This window comes from Cucurbita pepo, chromosome 1, assembly GCF_057944985.1.
Source record: "Cucurbita pepo subsp. pepo isolate OVF chromosome 1, ASM5794498v1, whole genome shotgun sequence".
In the NCBI taxonomy this organism is placed as follows: Eukaryota; Viridiplantae; Streptophyta; class Magnoliopsida; order Cucurbitales; family Cucurbitaceae; genus Cucurbita; species Cucurbita pepo.
Window position 1 is genome coordinate 15,347,429 of NC_141798.1, and position 27,715 is coordinate 15,375,143.

Below are 27,715 nucleotides of genomic sequence, written 5' to 3' on the forward strand. Positions count from 1 at the left end.
ATTTTTTTTAAAACATTAAGGCTTGTTGACTAGAACGACATGCATTTCCAAAGAGTTGTAGTCACCATTTTGGCATAAACGCCCTCATCAACCTAGTTTGAGCAAAATGGTATCCATTCAACCAAGATTTCATAGCTAAATACGATAGAAAAGAAGAGATGCATAAGTTACAACATAATTAACATTGCTAAATATGTAGAGTTGATAGACTAGTTTTCAGTCATGTACATTTTTAAACACCTCGAGAACATTAGAGAAGTAAAACATACCTATTTATGGGTTGTTTCCCATTGGAAAGTTTTCTGCATTGTCACCGAGAAAGCTGTCTGGACCGCTTCTATTTTCAAGAACAGTGTTCTTTAGCCACTCACTGTACTTATCTACGTCACTCAGATTTAAGTTGCTGTCAAAGTCGTGTGGATCGTCTTCTAAAAAATTTAAGAGATAATCATATTCGGCCGATTGTTGTTGACTTCCTTCATTTCCAAAATTTGCAGCAATATTGTCGAAGTTGGTTGAATCAGGAAAAGCCATGTTGTTTGACATCAACTGAATCCCTTCTGATGTGCCATTAAATTCCATTGCTTCTTGGTTTTCAATCTTGAAAGCAGTCAAATCTTGCTGTACTACATCAAGACGATTATTTGAGAACTGAGTTTCATCAAATACACAAGAAGAAGTTACCTCTGGAGTTGTCTGATTGATGATATATGGAACTGAATAGTAGTTTGAATTAACATGCTGATAATTTTGGTCAAGTATTATGAGACCATGATTTGCAAAGTTGGCGCTAACAGGCAGTGTAGGATTTGGCACAGGTCTAGGAGCAATAAGTCGGAATCTTTCCCCTCCTATAAAAGAGGTTGAACCTCCATTTGTAGATCTGTTTGCCTCGTCGTGAGGCTGCTTTGGCACTAACGGAGGAGGAAGTTGAGTCCTGACTGAGAAGTTGAACTTGGATGCTTCCCTCCTTGGAGCTAATTTATTTTCTCTCCCCTTTTTCATAGACTCTACTTGTGCTTTGTATTTCTGATAGGATAATGCATCGTTAGAACAAATCTAATACCAAAATTCTATTTTATGAGAAGAAGAATGCACCGTACCTGCAGGTGGTTAGCTACCTGGCGCAGGGTCAAGCATGGTTCATTCATCAATTTCAGTATAAGTTTTGGACGACCTTCGAAACAAGAAGAAAGCATATGCATCATTGAATTCAAATACTAAAAAAAAAATAATAATAAATAACGCTTGAGAGAGAGGTGAAATTACATTTATCACCAAGCTTGTTGAGGGCGTCGGAGAATTTGCGACGTCGTTCCACATTCCAAACGACACGTGATCTGTTATCACTAGAAATATAATATTCCTTCATTCTTCTATTATCCTCATCAATTCTTGTATCTCCAAAATTGGTAGGCGTTGAGTAATACGTAACTCTCTTCTCCTTGCTTGTTCCTTCTATGTCATCCGTTAATCTCTTTCCTTCGAAGTATGAAGCGACTTGGGTATCATGGGAATTAGTTGGCTGATTCTGCACTTCTTCGTTATAGCTCATAAGTTGATAGTTAATACTACAATTATTATTAATACTAACTTCATCAGTGGACTGAGATAAAACAATAGTGTCGTCGTTTTGGATACCGACAGATTCTTTTCCAGATTTGGCTTTTTCTCCGCAATTTGCTTCATGGGTTAGCTTGGATATGTTTCTGTTCCTTCGATACACGTGTTGCCATACATATTTGAGATCGTCTTTGGAAATAGGTTTCTGAAGAAAATAACACGCTCCTTCTGCCAATGCTCTCGTAGCCACGTCCAAGTCCATCACCGATGACATAACTGCCAAACAACAAAGTAGCTTAGAAATAATGAAGACATTTAATTGAATGAGATAGTAAAGCAAAATTGAGCTTACAAATGACAACAATATTCATCTCAAGGAGCACGTGCAAGAACCAAAAGCTGTCCATATCCGGCATGCTAACGTTAGCCATGACAAGGTCGAACTGGTCACCTCTTTCTTTAATCATTGATAGAGCAATAGATCCTAGTCCCGTGGCCGTAACTGAAGATCAAAAAAAAAATGTCATGCACAAAAAGGTTCATAGAAAAGGAAAAACAAAAACTTAAAGTTGAAGGATACTCAGATAACTAGTTCCACCGATGAAGAACCAATTATATTTTGAGAGATCAGACACACATAGAATTGATCTGGTAGAAACTTAAACAAGGAAACTTAAACAAGGAAGACATTCATATCTTATACTTTTATGCTCTGAAATTACCAGAAAAAGAAGAAATTGAGCATCTCACCAAATATCTTTATATGGAAATATAGTATTAAATAAAAACAATCCCTCATGAACTTTCCTTCCAACCATGCGCTAAGATAAAAACGTTTATGAATCAAAAACTAATAAAATAATTAAGAAATCAAGTTAACATTTTCCTGTTTGAAAAGTTGTAGATCGATCCATAACAATTTTAAAAATTCAAAGCCGAAGTTGTAGATCGATCCATAACAATTTTAAAAACTCAAACCCCATTATAAATCTGCCAGTAAAATGGATTGAGTTTCTTTCAAAATTACACTTAACATAGCTTTAAATCATTACTGACAAAATTAAAATTAGGAGGGTGAATAAAATTAGGATGGTGAAAGAGATTTTGTGATGGTGTGTACCATTGTAAGACTGCTCCCTAAGCAAGGAACTCAAGTGCTTGAGAGACAAGGTTTCATGATCCACCACCAAGATATGAAGATTTTTGGCAAAGCTAGGAAGAGAATCAGGGACCCAATGACCCATTTCCTGACTCATTTCCTGAATTTTCCAGAGAGTGTGAAAGAAGGGAGATTAAATTCCCAGAGAGTCTTAAAAGAGGGAGATTGAGAGAAACTGGAGAGAGATGAACAACCCCAAAAGTCCAAAAGGAGAAGAGACAGCAAAATTCTCAACATGCAAGAGACATAGATGAAGAAGATGAAGAGGATGAAGAAGAGGGAGAGAGTCAATGGCGGTGCTGTTAACAAGGCTTCATCAAGGCAAAAGCAAGAGGAGAAGCTGGCAAATGATGAATGGATGAGAGTAGCCCATAGCTAAAGAGTCTTAGTTGGAATTGAAATTTATATACATAATTTTACAAAATTGAGTGTTTTAAAAGAAAACAAGAGGGAATGAAAAACAAGAAAGAAATGGAAAGACATTAAAAGAAAAGTAAGATCTTACCTTTGATAGCTTCCAAAAGGGATTGAAACCGGGAGGAGGCAAAAAGATGGGTTTGAATGTGCAACACCTTGCACTATCTGAGCAAAAACATGGAGGGAGACATTCATCAAACACGTAGAGGGCAGTGACAAAAACAAACTTGGGTGAGTTTGATTTTCAATGGAGTATACATGGTGGGTATCCTAATATGACAGTGAGGTGACAGTGAGGCAGCATATATTATGCCGACTTTTTGTGACTTTTTGTGATGATCGCCATAACTGTAAGAGGACAAGAGAACAGAGGACAAGAAAACAGAGGACAAAGGGGTAAAAGGAAGGGGGAGAGTACCCTACCCTCCCCGTCCTCGTTTTCATCTCCTTTCTTTTTCTAATCTCCCTATTTTCTGTTTCTTTTTGAACCACCGTTACATGCAGGGATGAACTACTCTACACTGCATCTTTGACTTTCCCTCCATCTCTTTTCCTCAATCTCGCTTTTCCTTACATCTGGCCCTATTCCCATATCTCTCTCCATTTCTCTCTCATCCCACCTATTCAAATATTGAACTAATTTTGTATAAAGAAATTAGTTGAGATTCGTAACTTTTCATGTCCTTATAATATTGTATTTTGTTTGCTTTTTTTTTTTTTTTTTTTTTTTTTTTTTTTTAAGAAAATCTCAAAAAATACTCTTAAATTTAAAAAAGGTTAGTTTTTGGATGAAAATCGTTAATTTTTATTTTCAAAAATACCCTTAAACTTTTTTTTTTAAAAAAAAAATTATTAAAGTTTCAAAGATGTTTCAAAAATACCCTTTGAGTTTTTTAAAATTGGGAGATAATTTATGAGATGTACGATGGACATAAATAAAAAAATTTAAATTTTCTTATAAAGGTGAAGAGCGTTAATGCTACTTATAAAATTTAATGATTATTTTTAAACTATATACTAATTGTAAAAGAATATTAATGAATGATATTTTTGAACCACGGTTAAACGTTTAAGGTTATTTTTGAAATAAAGTACGAGACATATTTATATTAACTTAGCCTTTATTTTGTTGTTAAATTTATCATAAAAATAGATTTAATTTTGAATTTGATTAAAGATAAATAATAAGATTAATTAATAAATAAAATGAAATTAGGGTCTGACTAATTCGATCCAACCCCTTTTCCCACTATAAATAATATCCAATGAGAACGCAAGTTAGAAAAATGATTAAAATTAAAAATGGAATTAAGTTGGCCTGTTATTATAATCCTTCTCCACATTTTCTTTTCTTTTTTAGGATAAGTTTTTATTTTATTTGTTTTACTCTAATTGGTCTTATTATGTTATTAAATTTTCATATTTTTATTTTTATTTTATTTTTACTACCAATATTTTTCTTCTTTGAAAATATCGGGAGAAAAAGTCATATAGTTCTTACTCACGTATATATTTGATTTGAAGGTTAGACTGTTTTTCGAGCTTCCTATGACTTTTCAGTCCGTATCTATGGATAAATCTTTAACTTTTAGTTCATCAACTTAATCGATAAAAAAAAAAAAAAAAGTTACTTTAAATGTCTTCAAAGAATCTTCAATCTCGAGAGTGTATGTGTTATAAAAAAATGAATATTTAAAAATAATGAATAAGTGGTTCACTGCTAGGGTTAGCATAATACTTCATTACACACGGTCCACACACAGACACATGGACCTACTAAGCGAGCTCGTTAGCATATTCTTTAGACTTGTCTATAGACTAGCGCACGCTCACGCATTTGAAACCGATAGAAAAGAAAGGAATTCGAATAATATATCGTGAATATACACATTCGTACATTACATGACTGGAGAAGTAATTCATGACTCCATATCATACAACATCTCAGACGATCTGGGTTCATACTCAAAGTCTTTCTATCATACTTTGTACGATATTTTTAGTTCACGGTGTTTGATGTAAACATATATATAATCATATAAAGCTACGTCGTATCATAAATGAGAGTACACATATCAAATAAATCATATATAATAAACGAAATAATTTTAATCAGTAGAGTAGAGTTATGCGTCAAACAATTCATCTAACCTAATTTTTAAAAGTCTTGGATCAAACTTACTTTGATCTAAAATATCCTAAACATAAATGAATCAACTTAAAATGATCATGTACCGACTTAAAATAGATTTGAATTGGACATGAAGCAATTGAACCAAGTCGATCGAAAGTTAGATGACTACAACGAGCCACACGAGTAAGTTTAAATTGATTAAACTCAAGCTGAAACAGTTGAATTGAGATGATTGAAAGTTAGATGACTACAACAAGCCACACGATGCATGCCGTACATGAGCCACACGAAAGTCGACGACATGGATAGTTGTGATGAGTGGAAGGTGTGGCTGGGCTTGGGCAACTATTTGGGTAGTTGATGGACTGGAGTTTGGGCGTGAGGTGTCCGATAGGCTGGGCTTATTGGATCATGGGCTTTGGTTTAGGATCATTGTAAGGCGCTTACATCTGGGTTGCTCTTTATTTGTGGTTTTGGTTTGATGTGACCAGTTGGAATTTACGTTCCAAAGGCTTTTAATTAATTATTTAATTTTTTTTTTATAATTTTTAATAATTTTATTTCTAATTATACTTTGAGAAAAGGATAGAACAGTAGACTTCGTCATTCATATTTTTCACTTTTATGCTTTCAATTTATTTTTAATTTTCGGAAAAAGAAGAAATTGAGTAAAAATGTATCTGAGTTATCATTAAAAAAAAAAAAAAAATCCTTGCATAGAAACGTAGTATTTAAAAATATTACTCTCAACTTCCTTTCAAACTATGATGTTTAGGAATCACAAACTAATAAAATAATTAAGAAGTCAAGTCAACATTCTTTGTTTTTTTAGAAGTTGCAGATGGACCGCAACAACCATTAGGAGTGTACATGGTCCGGGTTGAATTGGGTTGAGAGATTTTTTTTGACCCAAGCCAAAAGTTATTGGTAACCCGACCAACCCAAAACTTTTCACAACCCAACCCTCTATTTTTAGGTTGGGTTGTGAAAAGTTTTGGGTTGGTCGGGTTACCAATCCAAGAACTTTTGGCTTGGGTCAAAAAAATCTCTCAACCCAACTCAACGCAGACCATGTACACTCCTAAAAATAGAGAGTTGGGTTGTCAATTTTTTTTTTAAAGTTTTATTTATCCACAATTTATAATTATTCAATATAATCTTAGATAAAATATATTAAAAATTCAGGAACAAACACAAATCAATCTATAATTATTCACAAAAAAAAAAAAAAAAACAAAAAAAACAAAAAAAATTAACATAGTTCAACATTGTCATAAAACTAAAAAGAACTAAATACGGATATTTATTGAGAATGGAATAAAAATGATTAGTTTAAAGAAAAAAAATTAAAAATATATAAAAATATTTTAATGGAATAAAAATGATTAGTTTAAAGAAAAAAAATTAAAAATATATAAAAATATTTTAATTGAAATATGTTTACTTATACGTGATCAATATTAGTTTAAAGGTAAGGTATATAACAAAAATTAAATATATATATATATAAATATTTTAATTGAAATATGTTTACTTATACGTCATCCTAGAGAGTCTTAAACTATTAGAAAAAATAAAAATATATAAAAATTTGGATATAATAATCAACAAATAGATAATAAATACATTAGAATTTAGAATATGCTTGGTGTTGAACTTGGGCACGAGTCTCCTTAAATCGGCCAAAGTATCACTCTAACAAGCCCATTAATATATAAGAATTCTTAATATATTTTATATATTTTTATTTGGTTCGGGTCAACCCTAAGGTTTTGTCCCACGAACACCAAATCGAACCGATTTAGTTCGGATTCAGAAAAATGAACCATCCATAACAATTTCATAGTTTGGGTTGGGTTGGTCTGGGATGTCGGGTTGAATGTACACCCCTAACAACCATCCATAACAATTTCATAAAACCAAACCCCATCATAAATCTGCCACTAAAATGCATTGAGTTTCTTTCAAGATTACACTCACAGATTTCAACATGTTACTAGATATAAAAAGAAGCATAACATTAGCTTTAAACTATTGCTTAAAAAATTAAAATTAGGATGGTGAAAGAGATTAATGGAATGCTCTCTAGCTCAAGCAATGAAGTCAAGTGCTTGAGAGATGAGGATTCATGATCCAAGATATGGAGATTTTAGGCCAAGCTAGGGAGAGAATGAGGGACGAGATTAAACTTCTAGATTTGAGAGAAAAGTGGGGGAGAAAGATGAACCACCCAAAAAGAAGAGACAAAGCTAATAGCTCAACATGCACACACATGATGAAGAAGAGAGAGTTAGTAGACACAGATGATGAAGAAGAAGAGAGAGTCAGTAGACACAGATGCTCAAGGGGAGAGAGAGTCAGATGATGAAGAAGAAGAGAGACTCAGTAGACACAGGTGATGAAGGAGGGAGAGAGAGAGTCAAACACAAATGATGAAGGAGGGAGAGAGAGAGCGTTAGACACAGGATGATGAAGGGGAGGGAGAGAGAGTCAGTGCTTAGTGAAGCGAAAGGAGAGAGAGAGAGTCAGTGCTGAGTGAAAGCGAAAGGAGAGAGAGAGTCATACATTGATGATGAAGGAGAGAGAGAGTCAGATGGATGAAGGAGAGAGAGAGTCAGACATAGATGATGAAGAAGAGAGAGAGTCACATGGATGAAGGAGAGAGAGTCGGTAGACACAGATGCTGAAGGGGAGAGAGAGAAGACAATGAAGGAGAGCGAGAGAGTCAGACACAGATGATGAAGAAGAGCGAGAATCAAACACAGATGATGGAGGAGAGCGAGAGTCAAACACAGATGATGGAGGAGAGCGAGAGTCAGACACAGATGATGAAGGAGAGCGAGAGTCAAACACAGATGATGAAGGAGAGCGAGAGTCGGACACGGATGATGGAGTGAAGGAGAGCGAGAGTCAGGCACAAATGATGAAGAAGAGAGAGAGAGTCATACACAGGATGATGAAGGAAAGCGAGAGTCAAACACAGATGATGAATGAGAGCGAGAGTCAAACATAGATGATGAAGGAGGGAAAGAGAGGGTCAAACACATGATGATGAAGGAGAGAGAGAGAGAGTCAGACACAGGATGATGAAGGAGAGCGAGAGTTAGACACAGGATGATGAAGGAGAGCTAGAGTCAAACACAGATGATGAAGGTGAGAGAGAGTCAAACACAGATGATGAAGGTGAGAGAGAGTCAAACACAGATGATGAAGGAGGGAGAGAGAGAGTCAAGACACACGATGATTAAGGGGAGAGAGAGAGAGACAGACAGACACAGGATGATGAAGGAGAGGGAGGGAGAGTGTGCTTGGTGAAACGAAAGGAGAGGGAGAGTCAGTGCTTAGTGAAATGGAAGGAGAGAGACACAGATGATGAATGAGTGAAGGAGATAAGGAGAGAGACACAGATGATGAATGAGTGAAGGAGATCAAACACAGATGATGAAGTCGAGTGAGAGTCAGACATAGATAATGAAGGTGAGAGAGAGTCAGACACAGATGATGAAGGAGGGAGAGAGAGAGAGAGACCGAGATGATGAAGGAGAAGGAGAGAGAGTCAGTGCTTAGTGAAACAGAAGGAGAGCGAGAGTCAAACATAGATGATGAATGAGAGATAGAGTCAGACACAGATGATGAAGGGGAGTGAGAGTCGGACACAGGTGATGAAGGAGAGAGAGTCAGACATAGATGATGAAAGAGAGAGTCAGACAGACATAGATGATGAAGGAGAGAGAGTACGGGAGGAGAGAGAGAGTTGACACAGATGATGAAGGGGAGAGAGGGTCAGACACAGATGAAGGAGAGAGAGAGTCAGATGAAGAGAGAGGACATAGATGATGAAGAAGAGAGATGAAAGAGAGAGAGTCAACACACATGAAAGGAGAGAATCAGACATAGATGATGAAGGAGAAAGAGTACGGAAGGAGAGAGAGAGTCAGACGGGAGAGAGTCAGACACATAATGGGGAGAGAGTTAGACACAGATGATGAAGAGAGAGTCAGGACACAGAATGGGGAGAGAGTCAGGACACAGAATGGGGAGAGAGTCAGACACAGGTGATGAAGAGAGAGTCAGACATTAGATGATGAAGGAGAGAGAGTATGATAAAGGAGAGAGAGAGAGTCAGACATGATGAAGGAGAGAGGGAGTTAGATACAGGAAGGAGAGAACATAGATGATGAAGGAGAGAGAGAGTCAAACATAGATGATGAAGGAGAGAGAGAGTTAGTGCTTAGCGAAACGAGGCGACGAAGGAGAGAGAGACTGTGCTTAGCGAAACGAGGTGACGAATGAGAGAGAGAGACAGTGCTTTTCAAGTCAAAAGCAATAGGAGAAGCTGACAATTGCTTATGAAGGAGAGAGAGAGTGGAGTTTCTTCAAGTCAAAAGCAATAGGAAAAGCTAACAATTTCCGATGAAAGAGAGAGAGAGACAGTGCTCAGTCAAACCGGGTTTCTTCCATATAAAAGCAATAGGAGAAGCTGATAATTGCTGATGAAGGAGAGAGAGACAGTGCCGAGTTTCTTCAAGTCAAAAGAAATAGGAGAAGCTAACAATTGCCAGAGAGACAGTGCCAAGTTTCTTCAAGTCAAAAGAAATAGGAGAAGCTAACAATATGAAGGAGAGAGAGAGACTGCTCACTGAAACGGGGTTTCTTCAAGTCAAAAACAATAGGAGAAGCTGACAAGTACGATGGAAGTAGCACAAAGAAAAGAGTCTTAGTTAGAATTGAAATTTATATGAAGTAATTTAACAAAATTGGGTAATTTCGGTGCTTCAAAAGAAACAAAAGAAGAAATCTGACAATGGAAGACATTAAATTAAAAGAGAAGGGAGTAAGATCTTACCTTCTAGAGTTTACAAGAAGAGGCAAAAGATGGGGTTGAATGGGTAACACTTTGCACTGGCAAAAGCAAAAACATGAAGGGTACATTCATCAACCACAAGGGAAATGACAAAATAGGAAGTTCAGGGTGAGTCTGAGTTTCAAAAGAATACTTTGTAGAAATAGCATATATTATGCCAATCTTTTGAGGGATATGAACAAAGCCGACTCTATGTGATGATTACATTAGGACAGAGGTAAAGGAAATCTTCAGTCTCATCTCCTTACTTTACTAATCTCACCATTTTCTGTCTCTTTCGGTTTTCTTTTTTTCTTTGATACTAGGTGTTACATCTAATCTGCACTCCACATTTGACTTTTACCTCCATCTCCGGTAGATACTTCTAACCCCACATTTGACTTTCACCTCCATCTCCGGTAGATACTTCTAACCCCACATTTGACTTTCACCTCAATCTCTGGTAGATACTTCTAACCCTTCTTCCCAATTTTCTCTTCTTTACTCTTTCTAATCTCACCATTATCTGTCCCTCAATCCCCTGTAGATACTTCTAACCCCACATTTGACTTTTACCTATTTGACTTATACTTCCAATCTCCGGTAGATACTTCTAACCCCACATTTGACTTATACTTCTAACCCCACATTTGACTCTCCGGTAGATACTTCTAACCCCACATTTGACTTCTACTTCTAACCCCACATTTGACTTTTACCTCAATCTCCTGTAGATACTTCTAACCCCACATTTGACTTTTACCTATTTGACTTATACTTCCAATCTCCGTTAGATACTTCTAACCCCACATTTGACTCTCCGGTAGATACTTCTAACTCCACATTTGACTTATACTTCTAACCCCACATTTGACTTTTACCTCAATCTCTTGTAGATACTTCTAACCCCACATTTGATTCTAACCCCACATTTGACTCTCCTGTAGATACTTCTAACCCCACATTTGGCTTTTACCTCAATCTCCTGGAGATACTTCTAACCCTACATTTGACTTTTACCTCAATCTCATGGAGATACTTCTAACCCCACATTTGTCTTTTACCTTAATCTCCTGTACATACTTCTAACCCCTCTTCCCAATTTTCTCTTCTTTACTCTTTCTAATCTCACCATTGGCTTTCTTTCTCTATTTGATACTCGGTACATTTGACTTCTACCTCAATCTCCTATGATACTCGGTACATTTGACTTTTACCTCAATCTCCTAGTGATACTTCTAACCCCTCTTTTCTCTTCCTTACTCTTCCTATGGGATACTTCTAACCCCTCTTCCCAATTTTCTCTTCCTTATTTTTTCTAATCTCACCATTTTCTATCTATTTGTGGCTTTCTTTCTCTATTTGATACTGTGGTGTTACGTCTAATCCTAATCACTCCACATTTGACTTTTACCTCAATTTACTTGTGGATACTTCTAACCCCTCTCACCATTTTCCGTATCTTGGTATCTGCACTCCACATTTGACTTTTACCTCAATCTCCCTTGTGATACTTCTAACCCCTCTTTCCAATTTTCTCTCTCATCTTCAAATCTTGAACTAATTTTGTATAAAAAAATTAGTTGAACTAATTTTGTATAAAGAAATTAGTTAAGATTCAAACTTTTTTTAATATGCTCCACTCATTTAAAATTAATAAAAATACTCTTTCAACTTAAATTAAACAAAGTCTCAAAAATAATTTTAAAAAATAACGACTAAGTAATTTTTTTTTTCCAAAAATAACTACTTTTATTATTAGACTCTCTAATACCATGTCAGTAATGAGGATCTCTAGTATAATATTGTCTAATTTAAGTATAAGTTATCATGACTTTGCTTTGAGCTTCCTAAACGACTTTATACCAATAGAGATATATTTCTCACTTATAAAAACGGATGATCATTCCCTAAATTAGTCAATGTGAACACAGCCTCCCAACAATTATCCCCTCAAACAAAGTATATTATAGACTCTCCCATGACTTATGGAGATTTTTGGCAAAGCTAGGGAGAGAATATGAATCCAATGACCCATTTCCTGCATTTCCCACTTAGAGTTTGAAAGAAAGGAAATTAAACTTCTAGATTGGAGAGAAACCATAGAGCAAATTTTGGGAGAGAGAGAGGAGAGAGATAGAAGAGGCAAACCTGAAAGCTCAACATGCAAGAAGAGGGAGATAGATGCGGGAGATAGTGACGGTGCTTAGTGAAACCGGGCTTCATCAAGGCAAAAACAAGGGGAGAAGTTGGCAATTGAATGAGAGTAGCTCATAGTTGAAGGAGTCTTAGAAAGAATTCAAATATATATTCAATTTTTGAAGTAATTTTACAAAATTGAGTGCTTCAAAAGAAACAAAGAGTAGATAAAAAAAGAAGAAATCCAACATATAAAGACATTCAAAAAAAGGAAGGAGGAGACATTCATCAAACACGTAGAGGGCAATGACGAAGTAGGAAGTTGTGGGGTGAGTTTGAGTTTCAAGAAGAATACTCCGAAGGTACAGAATCTAAATAGAAATAAAAGATAGCATATGTCAATTTTTGAATGGATAAAAATGAACAAGGCTTGACATTTTATGAGAATCGACCTAATTGTAAGAGGACAAATAAATGTGTAAAAGGAGGGAACCTCACAGAATGTGTGAGAGGACAAAGAACTTAGGACAAAAGTAGAGGGAGGGGGTGTGTACCCTCCCCTCTAAGTCCTAGCTTTCCGCTCCTCTCTTGTCCTAATCTCACTGCGTTTCTTTGTCACTTTAAAACTTTATCTCACTGTGTTTCTCTGTCACTTTAAAACTTCATCTTCCTCTTTTGTTCTAATCTCAAAACATTGTCCTTGCTTTTGGCCCCTCTTCCCACGTTTCTCTCATATCTCACATAATTCAAAATTTCTCTCTTATCTCACCCGAACTAATTTCTTTGACTTTCATCTCAATAGTTACTTTTAGCCTCTTTTCTCCTCTCTCTATCCTTACTTTTACCCTTTTTCCCTTTTCCCCTTTCTCTTTGTACTTCTTGCCCTTCTCCCACTTTCTCTTTCTTTTCTCTTTTGGTACTTACTTGTGGCCACTTTTCCCTTTCTCTTTCTAATTTGTGGCTCTCTCTTGTCATTCTCCCTCGGTTCCAAAATGGGCGTGGTGATGTGTCCTTTTCTCTACATGCATCTGCTCTGCTCTGTCCTTACTTGTCTCTCCCGAGATTTCTCTCTCATCCCACACAATTCCTCCTCAGTCCCTCCTCTCAAATCTCTCTCATACCACACCATTTAAATCTTGAACTAATTTCTCTCCCATCCCACACAATTTAAATCTTGAACTAATTTCTCTCTCATCCCACACAAATTAATTTGTTTGACTTCCACCTCAATCTTGCTTGGAGTCACTTTGTGGCTTTCTCTCTCACTTTGAAACTCGGTTACATGTGATGAACTCTTCACCTTTCACTTTCACCCACACCATTTAAATCTTTAGACTAATTTTGTATAAAGGAGTTAGTTGAGATTCAAACTTTCAACTTTTTTATGTCCTTACAATACTCCACTCATTGAAAATTAATTAAAAAAAAACTATTTTCTTTTGTTTAAAATCTTAAGTTTTGATATTACTCTTAGGAGAATTTCAAAAATACTCTTAAATTAAAAAAAAAAAAAAAAATACTGATGCTGATACTTTATGAAAAGCATTAATTTTTTTTTTTTTAAATGTTTAAAAAATATCACTAAACTTTCGAAAATGTTACAAAAGTACCCTTGAGTTTTTCAAAATTAGGCGATAATCTATAAGATGTCGATAGATCAGAGATAATTTATGAGATGTCGATAGATCATAAGTAATGGTAAGAGATGTCGATAGATCAGAGATAATTGATGAGATGTCGATAGATCATAAGTAATGGTAAGAATATTTTTTAACTTTTTTTTAGTTTAACGTTGTCATTTAAACCTTTGAAAGTGAGTATTTTTTTGAGATAAAGTACTAGGCATATTAGGAGTGTACATTGTTAAAAAATGATTAAAACTAAAAATAGAATTAAGTGTAGTTGTTAATATTAGAGGTTTACCTTGTTTGAGTTTGAAAAAATTGTAACCATCATTATTCTCATAAAAATAAAGACAATTAAATACGACACTTCTTGAAAATTGGTTTTGGTTAAAAAAAAAAAAAACAATAAAAATAGTTATTTTAAAGATACTATATATAACAAAATTAAAAATAAATATATAACTAAAGATACTATATAACAAAATTAAAAATAAATATGATATAATAATGTTATTACATGATATAATAATGTTATTACAAATAGATGATAAATACATCACGTATCATAAACTCAATCCCCATTAAGTTTCTTTCAAGACTATACATACATATTATCACATATTACCCTCGAAAAAAAAACATAACATTAGCTTTAGACCCTTGCCTAAAAAATTTAAATTAGGATGACGGGAGAGATTAATGAAAATATTGTGATGCTCTCCACCATGGTAAGAGTGTTGCTCAAGCAATGAAGTCAAGTGCTCGAGAGACAAGGGTTCATGATCCACCGTCAAAATATGAAGAATTTTGGCAAAGCTAGGGAGAGAATAAGTGTCCCAATGACCAATTTCTTGCATTTCTCATTTCTCAGCTCTAAGAGAGAATCTGAAGGAAGGGAGATTAAACTCCTAGATTTGAGATCATTTCTCATTTCTCAAGGAGAATCTTAAAGAAGGAAGATTAAACTTCTAGATTCTTAAGAAGGGAGATTAAACTTCTATATTTGAGAGAAACAGAGAGCAAATTTTGGGGAGAGAAATGAACAACCCAAAAAAAGAAGAGACAAACCTAAAAGCTCAACATGCAAGAAGGGGGAAAGAGAGTCACGGTGCTTACTGAAAGAGAGCTTCATCAAGGCAAAAGCAAAAAGAGAAAGTGGCAATTAGATGAGAGTAGCTCATAGTTGAAGGAGTCTTAGAAGGAATTGAAATTTATATCCACTGTTTGAAGTAATTTTACAAAATTTGGTGTTTCAAAAGAAATAAAGAGGGGATGAAAAAGAAGAAATCCGACATGAAAGACATTAAAAGATAAGGAATCAAACACGTATAGGAAGTTGTGGGGTGAGTTTGAGTTTCAACTAAGAATACTTGATAGGTACACGAATCTAAATTGAAATGAAAGACATCGTATCTTATGTCAATGAACAAGGCCCATTTTTTATGATGAGTGCCACATCTATAATAGGACTAGATAGAGAACTCTGTAAAAGAACATAGAATTGAAGACAAAGATGGAGGAAGGGATGGTACCCCACTAGGTGTGTATCAACCGAGGCAAAGGAAGGGGGAGGGTACGCCCATACCCTCCCCTCCTCGCAGTCTCATCTCCGTTCTTTTTTTTGTTTTTCATCTGTTCTTTTTGTGGCTTTCTCTCTCTTAAATGTAGTGATGAATGCTCTACACTACACTACACCTTTGACTTTTACCCCAATCTCTCTTGACCTTACCTGTGGCCTCTTTTCCGTGCATCTTTGACTTTCACCTCAATTCTTCTTGGGGTTACTTCTGCCCCTTTCCCATATTTCTCTTTCACGTGTTTCAGCTTCCCATATTTCTCTCACGTGTTTTCGGCCCCTTTCCCATATTTCTCTCTCACGTGTCTCACGTGTTTCAGTTTCCGTTTCAGTTTTCTATATTTCTCTCTCAGGTGTCTCAATTTCCGTTTCAGTTTTCCATATTTCTCTCACGTGTTTCCGGCCATTCCATTTCAGCTTTCCATATTTCTCTATCACGTGTTTTTTACGGTTCCGTTTCAATTTTCCATATTTCTCTCAGGTGTTTCGCGCAATTCCGTTTCAATTTTCCATATTTCTCTCTCATGTGTTTCTCGCTTTCATTTTTCCATATTTTTCTTTAGCCCCTTTCCCAATTTATGCACGTGGGTTACATGCAGTGATGAACTGAGTCAACCTAAACCTCCCTCGGTATTTCCACCCCTTTCCCAAATTCCTTTCTAATCTCACACAATTTCTCTCTCACTTTGAAACTTGGGGAGTTACATGCAGCTGAACCTTTGATTTTCCTTCAATCTTGCTTATGGTTACTTTTGGCTCCTATCCCCAGATTTCTCTGGATTTCTCTCTCATCCTAAGTCATTCAAATCTTCGACCAATAAAAAAATTAGTTGAAATTCAAATATCTTTTAACTTTTTAATATCTTTATGCTCAACTCATTCAAAATTAATAAAACTACTTTTTTATTTTGTTCAAAAAATTGAGTTTTGATGTTACCTTTCAATTTGTGACGAAAATCTCACAAATACTTTAAATTAAAGAAAAAAAAAATGATAGGGTTCTGTTAGTATCGGATGCAAATCCTTAATTTTCTTTATAAAAAATACTCTTAAAACTTTCAAAAAAAAAAAAAAATTTCAAAAATATCATTAAACTTTAAAAAATGTTTCAAAAAGTACCTTTTGAGTTTTTAAAAATTTAGAGTTAATCTATGAGATGTCCATAGATAATAAAAAAATTAAATGGTAAAGGGTGTTAATGCTACTTTTAATATTTCATGACTATTTTTTAAACATAGCACTAATGCTAAGTGTATTTTTAAATTTTTTTTTTAAAAGTTGAAATGTATTAATGAATGGTATTTTTGAAATACAATTCAACCGTTCAAAGATATTTTTTCAAATGAACTTTATTTTTTAACTTTTTTTAGTTTAAATTTGTTATTTAAACTTTTGATAGTAGTTTTACTAATTTAGTCTTTAATGGCAGTACTAGAAGTATTGAAAGTCTAGAATACTTGACAAATCTGGGTAAAAATAACGGTGCAACAGCATAGATGATGTCAATTTTTAGATAAATAAAGATGAACAAGATCTGACTTGTTATGATATGATAGCCGGGCAAAAGACAAAGGTTGTGACTTTTTATGATATGATAGCCGGGCAAAAGACAAAGGTTGAGAAAGGGAGAGGGTACCCCACTAGGTGTGAACAAAGGTAGAGAAAGGGGGTGTACCCCCACTCGTACCATCCCAAGATGCCTCGGTTTCATCTTTTTTTTCTTTCTAATCTCACTACTTCTATAGTTTTGTGACTTTCTCTTTCTTGGAAATGGGATCTTACATGCATTGGTAACTCCTCTGTACTACACCTTTAACTTCCACCTGAATCTTGCTTGTCGTTATTTAAGTCTCTCTTCCTAATTTCTCTCTCGTCCCACACCATTCAAATCTTGAACTAATTTTGTATTAAAGAAATTAGTTCACATTTAAATCTCTTTTTAATTTAAAATTAATAAAAATACTCTTTCAACTTTATATTTTGTTTAAACAAAAAAAATTTAAAAATACCTGTGATTTTTTTAAGAAAATCTAAAAAATACTCTTAAATTTTCAAAAAATAAATAAATAAATAAAAAATCTAAAAATATGATTAATCTTTTAAAAATATGTCAAAGGACTAATGATCCAACTCTTTTCCTCTATGTGTATATATATATATATATATATATATATATATATATATATATAAAAAAGAGTGTGGGTTAAAAAATAATTAATGTATTTGTGTTTACTTATTTAACTGAATTTTTAATAAAATATAATTATAACTATTTTATGATTTTGAATTCTAGAATAATTTTTTTTTTTTTTTATATATTTGAATTGTTTGAAAATATTTTGTCATATATCTTTTTATTAGATATTTTATAAATATGTAAATATGTAAATATATATATATATATATATATATATATATATATATATATGTAAATATAGTTTTTTTTAATGAAACTTTTAAAGAAATGTGCTCTTTGTTCTCAAGATTGAATCTTTGATTCTGAAGATCCGTATATATTTGATTTGAGGGTTAAACTCTTTATCTTGCTTTTAAGACCCTTCAACCTGCCCCTAAGAACAAATCTTTAACTTTTAGTTTATCGAAGATTTTTAAAAACATTGTAGAAGTAAAACATACCTATTTATTGATTGATTTCAACTAGAAAGTTTTCGGTATTGTCATTGATAAAGCTATTTGGACCGCTTCCGTTTTCGAGAACAGTGTTCCTTAGCTATTCGCTGTATTTATCTACATCACTTAGATTAAAGTCGCTGCCAAAGTCGTGTGGATAGTCTTCTAAAACATTTAAGAGATAATCATATTCTGCTAATTGTTGTTGCCTTCTTTCATTTCCAAAATTTGAAACAACATTGTCCAAGTTGGTTGAATCAAGTAAAGCGATGTTCTTTGACATCAACTGAATCCCTTCTGATGTGCCACTAAATTCCATTGCTTCTAGCTGCTGAGCTACATCAGCTTGATGTATATCTGAGAACTGAATTTCATTAAATACACGAGAAGAAGTTACCTCTAGAGTCATCTTATTGATGCTATATGGAACTGAATTGTAGTTTGAACCAACATGCTGAAAATTGTGGTCAAGCATTCTGAGACCATGATTTACAAATTTGGCGCTAACAAGTAGTCTAGGATTAGGCACAGGCTTAGGAGCAATAGGTCAGAATCTTTTCCCTCCTGAAAGAGAGGTTAAACCTCCCGGTGTAGATTTGTTTGCCTGGACTAAGAAATTGAATTTGGATGCTTCCATCCTTGGACCTAATTTATTTTTTCTCACGCTTTTCGTGGACTCTACTTGTGCTTTGTATTTCTACTAGGATTAGCAGCAACAATTACTCATTTATTCATAAACAACTAAAAGTACATCGTGGGAAAATAGTAAGCAAACTTGATAGAAGAATACCTGTAGGTGGTTAGCTACCTGGTGCAGGGTCAAGCATAGTTCATTCATCAACTTAAGTACAAGTTTTGGGCGACCTTCAAAACCAAAAGAAAACATAATAACAACAATTAGAAATGCATCATCGAATTCAAATCCTAAAAAAATAAAAATAACTTGTGAGAGAGGTAAAATTAAATTTATCACCTAGCTTGTTGAGGGTGTCAGAGAACTTGCGATGTCGTTCCATATTCCAAACAAGACGTGATATGGTATTACTAGAAATATAATATTGCTTCCCTCTTCCATTATCCTCATCTGCTAGGTTTTGAGTAATATGTAACTCTCTTCACCTTGTTTGTTCCTTCTATGTTATCAGTGTTTGTTCCTTCTACGTCATCAGTTGATCTCTTTCCTTCGAAGTATGAAGCAACTAGGGTATCATGGGAATTAGTTGGCATATTTTGCACTTTTTTGTTATAGCTCATAAGTTGATAGTTAATACTACAATTATTATTATAACTAACTGCATCAGACAATATTGGCAGATTCTTGTCCAGATTTGACTTTTTCTACCCAATTTGCTTTATGGGTTAGCTTGACTATGTTTATGTTACTACTATGCACTTGTTGTCATACATATTTGAGATAATCCTTAGAAATAGGTTTCTGAAGAAAATAACACGCCCCTTCTACCAATGCTTTGGTAGCAACCTTCAATTTCATCGCTGAAAACATAACTGCCCGACAACTAAATAGCTTGAGAATAATAAAGACATTTAATTAAATGAGATAGTAAAGCAAAATTGAACTTACAAATGACAACAATATTCATCTTAAGGAGCACGTGCAAGAACGAAAAACTGTCCATATCAGGCATGCTAACGTTAGCCATGACAAGGTCGAACTGGTCACCTTTTTCTTGAATCATGGATAGAGCAATACATCTAGTCCAGTGGTTGTAACTGAAGATTACAAAAATGAAAAAAATTAAAACATTAAATAAAATAAAATCATGTCATGCACGCTAAGTTCACAGAAAAGGAAAAACAAAAGCTTAAAGCTGAAGGATATTACTATAACTAGTCCCACAAATAAACCAACAAACCAATTATACTTTGAAAAAATGGATAGATAATAGATGAGATACACACCTAATTTGTCTTATTGAAACATAAACAAGGAATGCATTTATATCTTATACTTTTATGCTCTGAATTTATTTCTAAGAGACTCTGATAGTTATGGTTCTTTATTTTTTCTTTTTTTTTTTTCCTTTTCTTTTTCTTTTCTTTTTGAGAAGTTGTTGATGGATCACAACAACCATCCATGACAATTTCATAAGCTCAAACTCCATCATATATCCACCACTAAATGCATTGAGTTTCTTTTAAGGATTGCAACATATTACCGGATACAAAAAGAAGCATAACATTAGCTTTAGACGGTTGCTTAAAAAATTAAAATTAAGATGGTGAAAGAGATTAATTAAAATATTGTGATGTTATGTACCATTAAGACTGCTGCCTAAGCAATGAACTCAAGTGCTTGAGAGATAAGGTTTCATGATCCACCACCAAGATATGAAGATTTTTGGCAAAACTATGGAGAGAATCACGGACCCAATGACCTATTTCCTGCAACATTTCCTTTGGAGATTGAGAAAAAGGAGATTATGGAGAGAAACTAAGAGAGCAAATTTTGGAGGAGAGAGATAAACAACCTAAAAAGAGCCTAGATAAACTTCTAGTTTTGAGAGGAGCTGAAGACAAATGAGGGGGGGGGGGGGGGTGCAAAGTTAAAAGCTTACCATGCAAGACACATAAGGTGACACAGACACATAAGGAGACACACAGAGAGTTAGCAACGGTGCTTGGTGCTTAGTGAAACGGGGCTTCATCAAGGCAAAATCAAGAGGAGAAGGTGATAATTGCTAAATAGATGAGAACAAAGAGTGAATGAAAAAGAAGAAATCTGAAATGGAAAGGCATTAAAAGAGAAGGAAGTCAGACCTTAAATTTGAGAGCTTCCAAAAGTTGGTAGAGGCAAAAGATGGGGTTGAATGGGCAACACCTTACATTACCACCAGCAAAAACAACATAGGAGGTGGGACATTCATCAAACACGTAGAGAACAATGACAAAGTAGGAAGTTGTGGGGTGAGTTTGAGTCCAAAAGAAAATACTTGGTGGCTACACAGTAGAAATGAGAGTGAGACCACATACACTATGCTAATTTTTAGATGGATAAAGATAAATAAGGCCCAACTTTTATGATGATCACCATAAAACTGAGAACAGAGGACAAAGGGAGAGGAAGGGGGAGGATACCCCACTCTTGTGTACCCTCCCCCCGTCCTTAGTTTCATTTACTTTCTTTTTCTAATCTCACCGTTTTCTATCTATTTGTTGCTTTCTTTCTCACTTTCAAATGAGGCGTTTATCTATAGAGATGAACTCCTTGGACTACACCTCACTTTGAAATGAGGCGTTACATGTTTTCTATCTATTTGTTGCTTTCTTTCTCACTTTCAAATGAGGCGTTTATCTATAGAGATGAACTCCTTGGACTACACCTCACTTTGAAATGAGGCGTTACATGCAGAGATGAACTGCTTAGACTACACCTTTGACTTTCACCTTAGCGTTTGTGGTCGCCTCTATTGCCAGATTTGTCTCTTGATTTCTCTCTCATCTAACATGGTTAAAAAAAATTAGTTGAGATTCAAACCTCTTTTAATTTTTTAATTTTTTTTCCTCACTCATTTAAAAATTAATAAAATTTCTCTTTCAAATTTTTATTTTTATTTTGTTTAAACTAAAAAGCTTTGGAGCAAATTTTGGGGAGAGAAATAAACAACCAAAAAAGGAGAGGAGGAGAGACAAAGCCAAATGCTCAATATGCAAAGACACAGACATAGATGATGAAAATAAAAAAGAAAGTGAAGGTCACTACGTGAAACAAATGAGACTTCATCAAGGAAAAAGCAAGAGAAGCTGGAAATTGCTTAATGGATGAGAGTAGCTCATTGCTAGTAGGAAGTGAAATTTACATCCACAATCATTTTACAAAAAAAAAAGAAATTAGACATGAAAAGACACTAAAAGAAAAGGATGTAAGATTTTACATTTGAGAGTTTCCAAAAGGATTGAAACAAGGAGGAGGCAAAAAGTGGGGTTGAATCGGCAACACCTTGCAATATGAGGAGCGAAAACATGGAGGGAGACATTCATCGAACACGTAGAGTGCACTGACAAAATAGGAAGTTGTGGGGTGAGTTTGAGTTTCAACAGAGAATACTTGGTGGGTATATGAATATGAGTAGAAATGAGTATAGATTATGCCAATTTTTAGATCGGTAAAGATGAACAAGGTTCTACTTTTGTGATGATAGCCTAAGAAGACAAAGATAGTTGCACAACGACAAAGATAAGAGTAAAGAAGGGGGAGGGGAGTCCTCCATTTCATTTTTTTTTTTTTTCTAATTTCACAATTTTTTGCTTTTTTGTGATTCTCTCTCACTTTGAAACTTGTGTTATACATGCAGGGATGAACTCCTCTGCACTTAAAGCCCTTATTCCAAGGTATCTCTCTCATCACACACCATTCAAGAACTAATCTTGTGTAAAGAAATTAGTTGAGATTCAAACTTCTTTTTAACTTTTTATGTCTCCTCCACTCATTTAAAATTAATAAAAATATTCTTTCAACTTTGTATTTTGTTTGAAAAAATAAGTTTTGATGTTATCTTTTGATTTTCTAAGAAAATCTCAAAGATACTTTTAAATTTTTTTTAAAAAAAACTTTTAAATTTAAAAAAAAAAAAACTTTTAAATTTTGGAGGAAAATAATTAATTTCTTTTTTAAAAAGTACCCTTAAAGTTTCAAAAATATCATTAAACTTTTAAAGATGTTTCAAAAATACCCTTGAGTTTTTTAAATTTCGAGATAATTTATGAGATGTCGATCGACATCGACCGTAAATAAAAAATGAAAATTTTCTTACGAAGGTAAACAGTGTTAATACTACTTTTAAAATTTAATGAGCATTTTTAAATACAAATTCATTTGTTGGGCATCACTTAAGTTCAAGCCTAATAAAATCCAATTTTACCTTGCAACCATTAAAGATATGAGAAATTGATTATAGAACATATTTATGATGCTACAACCACCTAATTTCTCTAAAATAAGCTTTAATTAGTGAGAAAAGCTATTAACAAAATCATAGGAAGAAATAACTTAAAAGGTCCGGGATCAAAACTTATTTTGATCTAAAATAACTTAAAATTATATGAAACAATTGAAAATGACCATGTCCATGCACAATTTAAAATAGATTTGAATCGGACATGATAAGCTTAAATTGACTGAACCAAAATTGAAACAATTGAATCAAGTCGATCGAAAGTTAGATGACTACAACGAGCCAAACGATGAAGCTTAAATTGATTGAACCCAATATGAAATAATTGGACCGAGATGATTAAAAGTTAGATGACTACAACGAGCCACACAAGCGGATGCAAGCCATACATGAGCCACACGAAAATTGGACGACAGTGGATAGTTGTGATGAGACGAAGGTGTGGCTGGGCTTGGGCCACTATTTGGGAAGTTGATGGACTGGAGTTCGGGCGTGAGGTGTCCAATAGGCTGGGCTTATTGGATCATGGGCTTTGGATTAGGATCATTGTAAGGCTGTACGCGTGGGTTTATATTTATTTGTGGTTTTGGTTTGATGTGACCAGACAGTCATTTTGTAATTAATTATTTAATTTTTTTATAATAATTATAATAATTTTAATTTTTTGAGAAAAAGGATAGATAATTGGTCTAGTACATCACAGCTGGGATACATAACAATTTCATAAACTCAAACCCCAACTTACAACTGCCACTAAAATGCATTGAGTATGCTTGTAGATTGCAACATGTCATCCGATACAAAAAGAAGTAAAAGATTAGCTTTAGACCAATGTTTAAAAAATTAAAATTAGGATGGTGAAAGAGATTAATGGAAATATTGTGATGCTATGTACCATTATAAGACTGCTGCCTAAGCAATGAACTCAAGTGCTTGAGAGACAAGGGTTCATAATCCACCACCCAGATATAAAGATTTTTTACAAAACTAGGGAGAGAATTAGGGACCTAATGACCCATCTCCTGCATTTTCCACCTAGAGTCTGAAGGGGGAAGATTAAATTTCTAGATTTGAGAGAAATTAGGGTGGGAGAGAAAATTTTGGGGGAGAAAAATGAACAACCCAAAAAGAGCAAAGACAAAGTTAAAAGCTTAACAGAGGCAGGCAGACATACAAAAGGAAGAGAGAGAGGAGAAGGTGACAATTGCTTAATAGATATGAGTAGCCCAAAGCTGAAAAAGTCTTAGTTTGAATTGAAAATTATATTCACCATTTAAAGTAATTTTACAAAAATGGGTGCTTCAAAAGAAACAAAGAGTGAAGGAAAAAAAAGAAATCCAACCTGGAAAGGCATTAAAAAAAATATAGTGAGATCTTACGGTTTGAGAACTTCCAAAAGGGATTGAAACAAAGAGGAGGCAAAAGATGGGGTTGAATGAACAACACCTTGCACTATAAAGAGCAAAAACATGGAGGGTGGACATTCATCATACATGTAAAGGACAATGACAAAGTAGGAAGTTGTGGAGAGTTGGAATTTCAACCAAATATACTTGGTGGATACACAAATCTAAGTAGAAATGATAGGAAGACAATATAGATTATACCAATTTTTGGTTGGATAAAGATGAACAACGCTCCACTTTTTGTGATGATATCCATAACCGTAGGAGGACAGAGAACAGATGATAGAGGTAGAAGAAGGGGAGGGTACACACTCCTATCTGAGTCTTCAGTTTTATCTCCTTCTTTCTAATCTCACAATTTTCTGTCTCTTTGTGGCTTTATTTATCTCATCATTTTCTGTGTCTACGTAGCTTTCTTTCTCACCTTGAAACTAGTGCCTTACATGCCGTGATTAACTAATCTGCTCTGCACATTTGACTTTCACCTCAATCTTTTTGTGGGTAGACTCTCTTCCCAATTTTCTCTCTCATCCCACACACGGTTCAAATCTTGAACTAATTTTGTATAAGGAAATTAGTTAAGATTCAAACTTCTTTTAACATTTTAAGTCTATGCTCCACTCATCTAAAATTAATAAAACTACTCTTTGTATTTTGTTTTTAAAAAAAAAAAAGTTTTAATAACACTCTTTAAACTTTTAACAAAATCTCAAAAATACTTTTAAATATTTAAAAAAAATTCAAAAATACCCTTATCATTATTTTTGGAAGAAAATCGTTAATATATATAAATACATATATATATATATTTTTAAATAACCTAACTTTCAAAAAGTTAAAAAAAAAAAACATTTAACTTTAAAAAGTGTTTCATAAGTACCATTTAGTCTTTAAAAATCTGGAAATAATCTATAAAATGTCGGTATAAAAAGATTAATTTTTTTTATAAAGGTAAGAGGTGTTAATGCTATTTTTCAAATTAAATAGTGTTTTTTAAATTTCTTATGTTTGACGTATTTTATTTAACTAAATTTTTTAATAAAATATAATTATAAATATTGTGATGCTCCTTACCACTATGGCTCAAGCAATGAAGTCAAGCACTTGAGAGGTAACGGTTCATGATCCACCAACAAGATATCAAGATTTTTGACAAAACTAGGAAGAGAATCAGGGACTCAATGACTAATTTATGCATTTGCATTTTTCATAGAGAGGGAGATTAAACTTCTAGATTTGAGATAAATTGATAAAGTAAATTTTGGGGAGAGAGATGAACAACCTAAAAAAAGAGAAGAGACAAAACACTAAATGCTAAATGCTCAACATGCACAGGCACAAACACAACTGAAGAGGAGAGAGAGAGTCAACAGTGATTAGTGAAACGAGGCTTTATCATCAAGGCAAAAGTAGTAGGAGAAGCTGTCAATTCCTGAATAGATGAGAGTAGTACCAGTTTTAGTTGGAAATGAAATTTATATCCACAATTTAAAATAATTTTACAAAATTGGGTTTATATGCACGGTTCAAAGAAATTTTACAAAATTGAGTGTTTCAAAAGAAACAACGTGACCACATGAACAAATTAAATTAATTCTCTTGTAAGCTTATAAGTAAACCAAAATAATGTGATCATCGAATGCTTCCCTAACAGCAACCACCTTCAACGGTCTTCACTGGGCCCCACTCCCATTTTTTTTTTTTTTTTTTCCTTTTTCACCTAATAATGAAAATTCCATTTTGTAGTAATTAAAAAAAACATAAATAAATATTTTTATGATTATGCTAAATTTTAAAAACAAAAATTGAGATATAAAATTTTAAAACTACTTTATGCTTTCGCTTAGATTTTGAAAATATTTCTTAAAAGCCAAGAAAACAAAGAAATTTAAACCTTTTAAATTTTATGTTTGAAAATATAAAATATATGATTTTTTTTTTTTTTGTTTAAATTTAAATTTAAACCTTAAATTTGAGTTTGGTTCACTCAATTATTTGAACTTTCATTCTAGTGTGAGTTAAAAATTTCAAAAATTGTTCGGTGTATTATATATAAAATATAATTCTATAATTAATAAAATCTTAAATTTTTTATTTTGTATTTAATAATTTAGTAAATCTTTTATATTTTGATGTGGATTGAAAAATTTCAAATGTTCTGTACATTGTAAGACTATTGCTCAAGCAATGAAAAGTGCTCTAGAGACAAGCGTTTATGATCCACCCACAAGATAGGCAAAGCTAGGGAGAGAACGAGGGACCCAATGACCCATCTCCTATCTTTCTCATAGAGATCTATGAAGTAAGATTAAATTTCTAGATTTGAGATAGATGAACCACCCAAAGAGAGAAGAGACAGATGAAGAAGAAGAGAGAGAGAGTCACTAGATGAAGAAGAAGAGAGGGTCGTGACTCTACCTAGTGAAATAGGGCTTCATCAAGTTAAAAGCAAGAGGAGAAGCTGACAATTGTTGAATGGATGAGAGTAGCCCATTCTGAAACAATCTTAGTTGGAATTAAATTTTATATCTATGGTTTCAAGTAATTTTACAAAATTGGGTATTTCAAAAGAAACACAGAGTGAATTAAAAAGAAGAAATCAGACATTAAAAAAAGAAGTAAGTTCTTACCTTTGAGAGCTCACAAAAGGGATTGAAACAAGGAGGAGGCAAAAGGTGGGGCGGAATGGAACACCTTGCAATATGAGGAGCAAAAACATGGAAGGGGACATTCATCGAACACGTAGAGGGCAATGACAAAGTTGGAAGTTGTGAGGTGAGTTTGAGTTTCAACATAGAATACTTGGTGGGTACTCGAATCTGAGTAGAAATGATAACTATGCCAGTTTTTGGATGGATAAAGATGAACAAGGCCCGACTTCTTGTGAGGATCGCCATAACTGTAAGAGGACAAATAAATGTGTAAAAGGACAGACAAACAAATGTGTAAAATGATAGAGAACTTCATATAAATGTGTAAAAGGACAAAGAACTTGAGGACAAAGGTAGAGGAATGGGGTGTGCGCCCTCCCTTCGAGTCCTCGCTTTCATCTCCTCTCTTGTTCTAATCTCACTTTGAAAACTCGGCTTTACATGCAGTGATGAACCATCCTTACTTTTGTCCCCTCTTTCTTGATATCTCTCTTATCCTATACAATTTAAATCTTGAACTAATTTCTCTAGACTCCTCCTTAGATTCCTCTCTTTATCTTTGAACTAATTTATTTGAATTTCACCTAAATTTTATTTCTAGCCCCTCTTTCCCTTTCTACTTCTAATCTCACTTGGTGGCTTTCTCTCTCACTCTGAA

General features: G+C 34.0%; 1 protein-coding gene and 1 pseudogene across 3 annotated transcripts; both read right to left on the reverse strand.

Annotated features, from left to right (window-relative positions):
- Positions 1-6: 6 nt before the first annotated feature.
- On the reverse strand, positions 7-3,608 carry LOC111808374 (two-component response regulator ORR26). Of its 3 annotated transcripts, XM_087123625.1 has the most exons (6): positions 2,684-3,157; positions 1,916-2,065; positions 1,270-1,839; positions 1,104-1,177; positions 270-1,029; positions 7-92 (listed from the first exon to the last, which is right to left on the reverse strand). In XM_087123625.1, exons 1-5 carry the CDS (start codon positions 2,817-2,819, stop codon positions 274-276), a joined length of 1,686 nt encoding a protein of 561 aa, XP_086979751.1. In that variant the 5' UTR covers positions 2,820-3,157; the 3' UTR covers positions 7-92; positions 270-273. The 3 variants fall into 3 exon arrangements, with proteins under 3 accessions (XP_086979751.1, XP_086979752.1, XP_023550077.2); XM_087123626.1 differs by lacking the exons at positions 7-92; positions 2,684-3,157 and adding an exon at positions 3,228-3,608 and having other exon boundaries at positions 111-1,029; XM_023694309.2 differs by lacking the exon at positions 7-92 and having other exon boundaries at positions 111-1,029.
- Positions 3,609-18,097: 14,489 nt separating this feature from the next.
- Positions 18,098-27,141, reverse strand: LOC147794874 (uncharacterized; annotated as a pseudogene).
- Positions 27,142-27,715: the final 574 nt, after the last annotated feature.